At 38.2% G+C, this 11,740-nt stretch overlaps 2 protein-coding genes across 2 annotated transcripts; both read left to right on the forward strand.

Annotated features, from left to right (window-relative positions):
* Positions 1 to 2,408: 2,408 nt before the first annotated feature.
* On the forward strand, positions 2,409 to 7,351 carry LOC117119908. Its single transcript, XM_033264886.1, has 3 exons — positions 2,409 to 2,429; positions 4,732 to 4,873; positions 5,055 to 7,351. The coding sequence occupies exons 1-3, from the start codon at positions 2,409 to 2,411 to the stop codon at positions 7,349 to 7,351; spliced, it is 2,460 nt and encodes an 819-aa protein (XP_033120777.1).
* Positions 7,352 to 8,570: 1,219 nt separating this feature from the next.
* On the forward strand, positions 8,571 to 9,689 carry LOC117119909 (uncharacterized protein K02A2.6-like). The gene has a single exon (XM_033264887.1). It carries the CDS (start codon positions 8,571 to 8,573, stop codon positions 9,687 to 9,689), a length of 1,119 nt encoding a protein of 372 aa, XP_033120778.1.
* The last annotated feature ends 2,051 nt before the right edge of the window (positions 9,690 to 11,740 follow it).

Below are 11,740 nucleotides of genomic sequence, written 5' to 3' on the forward strand. Positions count from 1 at the left end.
CCTACAAAATAAATGTCAGAATATCTAAAAAAAATTTAGCAACCAAAAATTAGAATTGTAGAACATGATCTCAAAGACTGGGCGAAAATAAGATGCCTTTAGATTGAATATGTATAAAATATCTTTTTTGACGATAGACAAAGATAGACAAATGTAAACATTGAAAGGGGTCTATTAACGCTAAGTGCTGGCGGCGCCCTACCCTGAAAGCAAAATATTTTTTATTCTTCTATAGGAGAAATGCATGAGAAATCAGATTATTCAGAGGATGAAGTGACATAAGAATAATTTCAACTTGAACAATTTTTTGACTCAGGCACATTCGACTTAAGCGAGTTTGCCTGTATTTGCATATGCCTTTTCCATGAATCGGTAGACATCTTCAAGTGATGACAACACCCAAGCCAATGGTGTGTAACCAACAAAAAAAAAAGATGAGCTTTGATGATTTTGTGTTTTAAAAATCCTTAACTCCATAACGAGGGTCGTATCACAATAATTTTTCTTGGAAAATGTTCTATTCTACACCACTGTATTAGAATAGATCTAATTAGTGCAGTACAACAGTAGCTGGACTCGTGCAAGTTTCAGTTACCGTTTGACTTACAGATTTCTATTATTATAAACTACTAATTTGGGTTTTAGAAAGAAATATAGTAATCCATATTTTTAACTAAGGAAAATCTCTATATCATATTTTAACTAAAACTTACACGAGTCTAGTTACTGCAATACTTGCTGTACTATTCTAATACACTAGTTAGATAGGCTCTACTTTTTCCAATATTATTTCATAGGTCAACACAATTTTTCAATTTTTTTCAATCATACAGTGTAAAATATTTTCCAGGGAAAATTATGTGATACAACCCTCCGTTAGGAATTTTTAAATAACATGTCAAGAATTCAGCTAGCCTCAAACCGTGGCGGCTCTAGGATATATTTTCTGGGGGCTAAGTTGTTTGACAGGGGAGACTTGAGCTCATAGGCTTGAGCTGGAAGAAGAGGTTGAGAGGGGGTTCCCAATCCCAAATGAGAATTTTTTAAAGAATATCAACCTCTAGATGGCTGAAAATGGCACTCTCAGACGGTGACAGACATGTGTTGGCTTGGTGTGTGCCTATTTTTTAAATATCTTATGGTCTGACTTCCCGACAAGCTCTGTCCGGCGGGGGAGCTTGACCTGTCCAGTGCCTTTGTCTCTGCCACCCCGCTGGCGCCGCCACTGGCCTCAAAGCCTATCTCATTTTTGTCAGTTATACACCACTGACTTGGGTGTTGTCATCACTTCAAGATGTCTATCTATTCGTGGAAAAGGCGTATTTCTACAGAGCATTTCTATTTTAAGGCCCTTTTTTAAAATCAAAACATGTAAGAAAATCATCTCGATTCACATTATCTTCCTGAAATCGTTCAAAGACCCTGGTCAGCCCTCGATTTTTTAGGAACTCTTGCAGTTTCTCCATTGACAACATATGATGTCGATCTTAAGAGAAAAATTATGAATGATAGATGATGTCAATGTTAAGATAAAAACTGCAAGAAAGCAAGCCCTCAGTAAAGAATTACATGTTTGCATTATGACTCATGAATTCATTAGGGCATAGGCCTTTTCACGAATTGGTAGACATCTTGAAGTGATGACAAACATTGCAAATCAGCAGTGTATAACCAACAGAAATGAGAAAAGCTTTTGGGCTGATTTTCTGACATATGTTATTTAAAAAATCATAGCTCCATGAACCAGAAAAAATTGAAAAATGTTTTTGACCCCTGAGATCAAGATGTATTAAAATAGGTATGCATTACAGTGCACTACTACTAGGAATACTCTGGACTAGCATTGTTTTATTAACATATGAGAGTTTCCTGTGTTAAAAATATGATTTACTATACTATACTTCTTTATAAAACATAGCTTGTACTTTATAATAAGAGAAATCTCGATATTATCAGTACCATGGTAAACCAATGTGAGGACAATCGCCTATATTTTCTTATTAATCTCAGGACAAAAAAAATAAGTGAGGTCAAATCTCGTGTCCTCACTTCTAGTCTAGGCCTACAATCCCCTTTTGAGTCTACCCTACCCTCCTAGGCCTACACCTCAAATGTCCTTATTTAGCTAGGTTTTCCGATATTCCATACCATTTGTCTTACTATTCTAAATTAACAGCCCCCTCTATAATTTTGTACTCGCTTAACTATCTTTTCAAATACAAAATGTCCTGGGTTTAGTAGTTTTATCAATAATCATACTACAATCTACATACTAGCACACACCTGCAAGTCTTTCAGGCAGTTTCGCTGCCTTCTTCCTGTCAAGCAAATCAAAGATAACATGATACCTCATGGTTAGAGATCAATTGACTATATATTTGGTATTTATTGGACTTCACGGTTACAAAATGCAGGAGATTGGAAAAAAGGTAAGTTTTATTTCTTGTTTATCCATGGATTGGGCTTATTCTAGTATTTTAGGCTAGGATAGAAAAACGATTATTATTTTTACATGTCAATCATGCTAGGCTAGGCCTAGTCCTATAGGATAGGGGCCTAGTCCCTGCCTGTTCCTAGGCCTCCCTCACCCCCCGGTGGTAGAATGGTAGGCCCATAGATAGTAGGACTACCACCATCATCAGACATCATCACTGAAGTCCAGCCCATGTTTGTGCCTTTCATACTGCTTTTTCGTGTAATTTCTTTTATTTTTGTGTAATTTAATATAATTAAGGCTAAAACGGTAATACATAGGCCTAGGCCCTAATCAATGGCAATAACATTATCATTATTGAAAAGGCCTGTCCAATGGTGGAAAATTGGACAGAACAGCAAAAAACCAAAACGGCAATAAATCAAAACGGCAATGAGCAAAACGGCAAAAAACCAAAACAGCAACACTTTTCAACCAGAACGGCAATAAGTCAAAACGGCAATAAGTCAAAATGGCAATAAGTCAAAACGGCAAGAGGCCTATTAAGTCAAAACGGCAATAAACCAAAATGGCAAGTAAAACTTAATTCCTAAAACCAATTGAAATGAGGCTAAACAATTTAAATCAAAAATAAAAAAGCGCGAAAGCAAAATAAAACACTAGAAAGAATAATAATAATAATAACATGCAATACAATTCAATAGTAAAAAGACTGCTATAAAAGCAGTGAACATTTATATAATTAAAACCTTAAAATACAGATAAAACGAGGCTAAACAATATTATGCCATGAAAGTAAAAAACTAAATAATAATAAATAATAATAATAATAATAATATTAATAATAATAATAATAATAATAATAATAAAAATTTGAATTTATCCAGGAGATATCTATTGGGCTCGATTGCCAGGCATACCATTGTCCATGATGTGGCCTTCGCAAGTATTGGAATGGCCACCATTGCCGTCATCGGTACAAGTTTTCTGTCATGCAGGTGATGCAGAGTAAGTGTTGTTTCTTTTATTTTTTAAAATGTGCCTTTTTTTACATTTTGTTAAAGACTGATAAGTCCATGAAGCGACTACATTCAGATTTACAATTACTAGGGCCCTGTTTATATAATTATTCCACAATGTCTTATCTAAACCATCCACAGTGTCTGTTTAATAAAGGCAACTGAAAGGTACTTTATAGACAATCCTGCCATGGTCAATCATATGTTTACAGAACTATGATAAATAATAAACAAAATAAATATGGTAACCCTAGGTACCCGGGTGCAGGAAAGTAAGTAAGTTCTAGGTTTTCTGGGATTTAATTTAATAATTCTAGCAGATATCTTGTAAATAGGAAAGTTGTTTTATTTGTAGATTAGGATGACTTGTTCCAAATACTTTATTTGAATAGACCAAGCTTGAGAATCCTACCAGGTATCCATTTGCATTGCTGGATAGAGAGTAATGTGAATGGATATTTTTTAATTTTGGAGGTTTTCTGTCAAGTTGATACATTTACTTCCATTTAGAAACCAACTTGTAAAGTGGAAGGAGAAAGGCGTAAGTAAATTTGTTTATACAAATAATTCCAATCACAACAGAGGAATATTTTCTTAGTGTTGTAAGAAAATTGCCCGAATTGGTATTTGTTTTGCAGAGTGCGAAATTTGATTTTAGTATCTGGCGCCCCCAGTGTTTCTATAGGGGTTTCCATAGCCGTAGTAGTGAGTTTACCGAGTCAACATAGCGTTGAATTGAGATTTCGTTTATAATGATATAAGTTAAGAAGTGCTAGACGTGAGTAATTAATTAACACATAGTAGATTCATATAGATAGAACGTTACAGATGCTTTCCCGTTATTCATGTTAATACCGTACTGTTGTAAGTTGAGCTAGCGTAGGTTTATTGCCGCGCTAGTTTCACCCTATGGGATTGGTCTAGGGCTAACTATCTTTTGGCCAGAGTTAATTGATATCACATGTGTAGATGGTGATGTACAATGTGTAGGCCTAAATACTAGCTCATGTTTACGATTTAAGTTTCCAGCTCACATAATTGATTGATGGCTTTTCTAGTGACACCTTATGTGGTACCGATTAATCAGATAATAACTACAGAAGAGTTAATTGTCATTTATTGATTTTGTTATGCTATAGTAAAATACATTGATTAAGATCGCGAGAGAATAACATGTAGCTGGAGTTAGAGGACGCCGCCAACGTCGGTGTCTAGTGCCTTGAATATGCATTTTTTAGCTTATTTTTTGCATTTCTTTGAATGTTTTGTTTATTACAGGTTTTCGAACCTGACTGCTGGTGCTTGTTTGAAAATAAAGCAAACCGATTAATTTATGCTGACTCCTGTCATTCATTATTCAAACGAAACATTTCGAAAACGTCAGCTCAACCAGCTGAAGAGAGTAACAACCTAAAGGGAGGTAAGCAATTTTGCTGCTAAACCTAGAGATAAAACATATCATGGAGGATGCAAAGAGAGCATGGAAATGCATGCAAGAGAAACTTTGTGAGTCAGGGTGACTCATTAAGATCGGCATTGGCACAAAAAATGTCTGCTGGCTATATTGAGGAACTAGGAGTGCTGGCGTAACCTTCGTACAGCTCACGATGCGGTGATCAACAAAGTAGAGGAAGAAGAGGATGAGGATCAGGAAGATAAATGGTATAATGAGATAAGGTTTGTGAAACCAACGACACATAGTGACCAGTTATCATATACATTGAGAAGTTGTTTAGGTAGTGAGCCAATGAAAGTTGTTATGCCAGCGGAGGACAAGATTGAAAAGATGTGGAAGAGGTTAGACGACAGATATGGTAATAGATCAAAGCTGCTGGATGTAGTAGTAGGTGATTTGGTGAAGCATAGAGCGGTAAAGGAGGGTGAAGATAGAAAGTTGGTGGAATTCATCGATCTAGTGGAGGTTAGCTACCGAAATTTGGAGAGAGCTGGCTTGGAGAAGGAAATGACCAATTCTCGAGTGGTTGGAGAAATAGAGAAGAAATTACCGGACGATGTGTTTAAAAGATGGGTACGACACATACATGATGAGAAAAATAAAATCGGAGAAACTGAGAAGATGTCTGGTTTATTGAGTTTCTTGGAAGAGGAAAGGAAGAGTGTAGAATACTCTATAGAGAGTTTGCGTAGCTGCCATATCACAAGCCAGCGTACCAAACCAACTGCATCAGTGCATACGGCTGATGTTCGTGAACCACTACTAGCTAACAGTTGGTGTCTGATCCACGATAGTGCCCAGCACACGACAGAAGACTGCAGAGCATACCTGGCGAAAGTTGTGAGTGACAGAATACAACTAGTTAAGGAAAAGAGAGCATGTTTCCGATGTTTGAAACCAGGTCATGGTGTATTTAAATGTAAGAAATTATACTGTGGGAAAGATGGTTGCCAGAGAAAACACCATCCATCTATTCACTTTCAACAGCCCGAGAAGCCAAGGGAGGTGAAACATAATGGTGCGGTTTTTAAGCCTGGAGGTTGTATGCTGATGGCGATTGCTGTTAAAGCTAGAAATGGGATGAAGCTTAACACAATATTTGATAGTGGAGCAACAGCATCAATAATAACACATGAGGCTGCAATAAGAGTTGGTGCTAAAGGAGATCATGTAGAGATAAAACTAACCAAGGTAGGCGGAGAAGAAAACGTGGTAGAAACAAAGTTGTACGACATACTATTGAAAGACAGAAGTGGAGATATTGTGAAGGTTAAAGCATATGGTATGGAGAGCATTACCAGTGACTTAAGGGTTCAGGATGTCAAGCGACTAGCCGGTTTACTGAAGGTGGATTGGAGGACAGTTGATAGACCTGTAGGCAGAGTAGAGCTGTTGATTGGCTTAGACTACGCCAATCTTCAACCTCAGAAGATAAAGGTGGTGGGTAATCTAATGTTAAGTACCAGTCCATTTGGTAAATGCGTAGGAGGATGGCATCCAGTTTGCGCGAGTGAATCGTTGGCAGCTATACATTTGATGCAAGTTGATACTCTTTATAATCAGTTCTTAACTATCGAGAGTATTGGAGTTCGGTGTAACCCTAAGTGTGGTGGATGTAAATGTGGTAAATGCCCATTAGGTGCAAAGGAGTTCATGTTGCAGGAGGATCGAGAGCTAAGTTTGATAGAAGAGGGCTTAACATACCAAAATGGGCGAAGGATTGCTAGATATCCTTGGGTGAAGAATCCTAACGAGTTGCCAGACAACAGAAATGTAGCTTTGGCAAAACTATACTCGTTAGAGAAAGATCCAGAAAAGGCGAAGCTGTACAATGAACAGATACAGGACATGATTGAGAGAGAGGTAGCCAAAGAGGTGTCTGACACAGAGTTGCATGAGTACCGTGGACCGGTTCATTATATAGCCCATCATGCAGTTCCTAAGCCGGATAGTGAGAGTACACCACTGAGGATAGTTTTTGATAGCAGTGCGAACTACCGAGGTCACACACTGAATAACTACTGGGCAAAGGGACCAGATCTCAACAACCGTTTGTTAGGTGTCTTATTGAGATTCCGGCGGGAGAGAACGGCAATAGTAGGTGATATACGAAAAATGTATCACAGTGTAGGGATAACTATGTTGGACCAGCATTGTCACAGGTTCTTGTGGAGAAATATGGAGGTTGGGAGAACACCTAGTACATATTGCGTGACCGCAGTAAATTTTGGTGATAAACCTGCAGCAACGATCGCAATCAGTGCATTGCATAAGACGGCGAAAATGAGTGAAAAAGAGTTCCCGGAGGCTGTCAAAACACTTATGGAGAACGTTTACATGGACGACGTTCTGGACTCCTGTGAGAGTGAGGAAAAGGCGCTAAAGAAGACAGAGCAAATGGATAAAGTATTGGAGTCGGGGAATTTCAAGATTAAAAGGTGAATAATTTCCAGCAATTCGTCGAACGAGTTTGAAGCATTGAAGGTACTGGGCTTAAAGTGGGGCCAATAGCAGACAAATTGAGCGTGGCGTGCGGCAATGTGGTAGATGATATAACGGATGGATTGACAAAGAGAAGGTGTTTAAGCCGAATGAATGCCGTGTTTGACCCCTTCGGGCTGTTGTCACCAGTTACGGTAAGAGCGAAAATATTGTTGCGGAAATTATGGGGAGAAAAGCTAGCTTGGGATGCACTGATAGCAGAAGCAGATGTTAAAGAGTGGTTGGCGTTGTTCGACGACATTAGAACGTGCAGTCAAGTCCAAATAGAGAGGTGCATTAAATTGAGCAACGTAAAGGAAGGGGTAAAACCACTCCTAAACTGTTTTCAGACGCATCGGAAAGAGCAATGGGAACCGTGGCCTATGTATGGTATGAATGCGAAGATGGTACCTACTCCGTGAGGCTCATGGCAAGCAAGAGTAGGGTGGCACCTATACAAATAACAACCATAGTAAGGTTAGAACTTAGCGCAGCAGTGTTAGTGTTCGTTTAGCTAAGACAATCAAAGATGAGACCAGTATGGAGTTTGAGAGAGTTTTCTACGTTGTGGACAGCCAAATAGTAAGAGCCATGGTACAGAAGGAGAGTTATGGTTTCAAGACTTTTGTAGCCACCCGGGTCGGGGAGATTCAACAGCTCTCCGATCCACAAGACTGGTGGTGGATACCGGGGGAGTCTAATATGGCGGATTTAATATCTAGAGGAGGTTTTCCAAGTGTGCTGTCCAAACGGAGCAGATGGCAAATGGGTCCACAGTTCCTGAGTAGGCCAGCCAGTGAATGGCCAATTTCCCAAAGGTGCACTCAAGAAATCCCAGAGAGAATTGGTGTTGTGATGACAGTGGAAGTAAAAGAGACATCTATTAATTCTATCCAGATTCAAAGGTTTAGCAGCTACTCAAAGTTATTAAGAGTGATGGCTATTGTCCTGGAGGTTCTGAAAGGTAAGAGTTTCAAGTCAGCATCGCTGATGGTAACAACAGAGAAACTAAAAGGAGCGGAGCTATATTGGATTAAGGAAGCTCAGAGACCTAATGCACAAAGAGTATCCTAAGTTCCTCAAAAGGTATGGTAGCTTAGGTCCACGACTTCGAGAAGATGATGTTATTGTCGTTGGAGATCGGGTTAAGGAACATGTGCATTTCAGTTACAACCACGAAATGGTTCTTCTGCTGTCACATGATCACGAGTTTACTAAGTTGTACGCTGTAATGACACACGATGACGGCCATAATGGTGTTGACACATCGATGACTAAGATCAGATCACATTATTGGGTGGTGCGACTTAGGCGGTTAGTAACCAGTATAAGACATAGCTGTGTCCGATGTAGGAAGTTTGAAGGTGAAGAGATAAGGCAGCAAATGGCACCCTTGCCCTTGCAGAGGCTGAAACCTTTGCCACCTTGGAGCTCGGTAGGATGTGATTTGTTTGGACCACTGAAAGTCAAGGGAGAAGTCCAAAAGCGAGTGAGAGGCAAGGCCTACGGAGTAATATTCAATTGCCTTGTTACAAGATCAGTTCATTTAGACTTGATGACGGATTATAGTGAGGATTCCTTTTTGAAGGTGTTTAGACGGTTTGTATCCATAAGAGGATACCCGAATGAAATATTCAGTGATTGTGGCAGTCAACTAGTCGCAGCAAAGGAGAGTATCAAAGGGTTCGGAGTTCGTCATGGAGTTGAGTGGACATTTTCCACACCAGACGCACCGTGGCAGAATGGTGTCACCGAGAGTTTAATTCGAGGAGTTAAGAAGTCGTTATTCCATGTCATAGGAGAGCAGGTGTTGTCGTACGAGGAGTTGCAGACAGTGCTTTATGAAATTGCAAACTTGATGAATGAGCGACCTATTGGCAAGCATCCTACGAGTCCAGAAAGTTACTTATGTCCAAATAATCTTCTCGGACGTTCATCTGTGAGACCTCCAAGTGGACCCTGGTGTAAGCTGGGTAATAATGCACAAAGATTGAGATTTGTTCAGAGATTGACTGACCAATTCTGGCAGAAGTGGGCACAGGATTACTTTCCTACACTTATCGTGAGAAAAAAATGGCATGTGGAACATCGTAATTTGAAGGGAGATGTTGTGGTTATTAAGGAGGAGAACGTGAAGAGAGGACAGTGGCGACTTGGTAGAGTTTCTGAAGTTTATCCAGACTCAAGAAGATTGGTGAGGAGTGTCGAGTTGAAGACTACTAGTGAATCAGGAAGGTCGAGCCACGTGAAGCGAGCAGTGCAGAGACTGATTTTGCTGATAACAGTTGAAGAACAATAGCTTGATTAGACATATAGTAATGTATTGAGCTTGAGTTACTAGCAGATCTGATCGTTATTATATGATCGTTTAGGCTTTTAATTTGTAATGACTACTAGTAGTTAAATGCTAATACGCAGTGACTAGAAAATTGTCTTAAGGTTCTGATATTTTTACTTAGTAGGTGGGGGGAGTGTTTCACAGAGTGCGTAATTTGATTTTAGTATCTGGCGCCCCCAGTGTTTCTATAGGGGTTTCCATAGCCGTAGTATTGCGTTTACCGAGTCAACTTAGCGTTGAATTGAGATTTCGTTTATAATGATATAAGTTAAGAAGTGCTAGACGTAGTAATTAATTAACACATACAGTAGTAGATTCATATAGATGATGCTTTCCCGTTATTCGTGTTAATACCGTACTGTTGTAAGTTGAGCTAGCGTAGGTTTATTGCCGCGCTAGTTTCACCCTATAGGATTAGTCTAGGGCTAACTATCTTTTGGCCGGAGTTAATTGATATCACATGTGTAGATGGTGATGTACAATGTGTAGGCCTAAATACTAGCTCATGTTTACGATTTAAGTTTCCAGCTCACATAATTGATTGATGGCTTTTCTAGTGACACCTTATGTGGTACCGATTAATCAGATAATAACTACAGAAGAGTTAATTGTCATTTATTGATTTTGTTATGCTATAGTAAAATACATTGATTGAGATCGCGAGAGTATAACATGTAGCTGGAGTTAGAGGACGCCGCCAACGTCGGTGTTTAGTGTCTTGAATATGCATTTTTTAGCTTATTTTTTGCATTTCTTTGAATGTTTTGTTTATTACAGGTTTTCGAACCTGACTGCTGGTGCTTGTTTGAAAATAAAGCAAACCGATTAATTTATGCTGACTCCTGTCATTCATTATTCAAACGAAACAGTAGTACTAGACAATGTAAACTAATTAAAGCTGGCCCAAATTATATAATTGTGTTCTGTTCCTGTTCCAATTTCGCATTCATTCATATTTAATATTTTTCCCTATAACATTAACATTTTTGTTTTGCTTTATATTGATAAATCTGTTTTTTTTTCCCCAGAAACTCCGAAACAGAAACCTATGATGCTGAAGTGCTTCATTACTGATATTAAATGGGGGATAGAACTGAGTAAGTATACCTATTCATTAACATTAAACTAGCAGTAAAATGCTGTGAGTATGCAATTCGTAAATACTAATAGATACTTCAGTACATAAAAGGGTGTACTGATTTTTAGTTTTAGTATTAAAGGTTGGTAGAAATGTATGATTTGGATTTGAATGGATTTCAAAAATTGTTTAGTGCTACAGTACAAAACAACATAATAATAGACATGTTAGTAGTCGATCTTGTTTTATTGTTAAACACAATATGCTTCACAGTATTTAAATATGTAAAAGAAAAGTGTTATCCACAAAAGCCTTCACAGTATTCAAATCTGTTTTAACAGAAAAATATTTAAAACTTTTTAATATTTAAAACTGTTTCAAAAAAGTGGCTAAATGAAGAACCTGCCTCACAGAAATTAAATCTGTTAAAAAAAATAGTTTATGCATATCATGCTCCACAGTATTAAACTCTTTAAATGAAATAATTTTCATTTTTTAAATAAATGCTTTATCCACAATATGCTTTTCAGTATTAAATTTAAGTAAATGCTTTTAAATATTTAAACACTACAGTATTTAAACCGGTTTCGAAATAGTATCTTCATCGGGTATATGACCTAATCTCAGATCATTTCGTCATCGGCTGATGTCATCCGATAACGTGCACCCTCTGTTGGTATTTGAGGCCTTTTCCGTGGGGTCCTCTGTTCCCTTGGTTGGAGTAGAAGGTCATCGTAAATATGTGATAGATTGTAGGCTCTATATCGCCATTTATCTAAACGAAAACATACAAAACCTTTAAGCTCTAAACTGACAATGACCTGGATTGTGTGCAACCACCAAAAACCTGCAAACAAAAGTACATGTGTAAATTAACATAAGATTGAAGCACAATATTTGTTACCAAATTCACACATAAAAGCTGTTTTACTAA

The sequence above is a fragment of the Anneissia japonica genome, unplaced genomic scaffold (assembly GCF_011630105.1).
Source record: "Anneissia japonica isolate Jap-2015-1 unplaced genomic scaffold, ASM1163010v1 scaffold288112_len223158_cov157, whole genome shotgun sequence".
NCBI lineage: Eukaryota > Metazoa > Echinodermata > Crinoidea > Comatulida > Comatulidae > Anneissia > Anneissia japonica.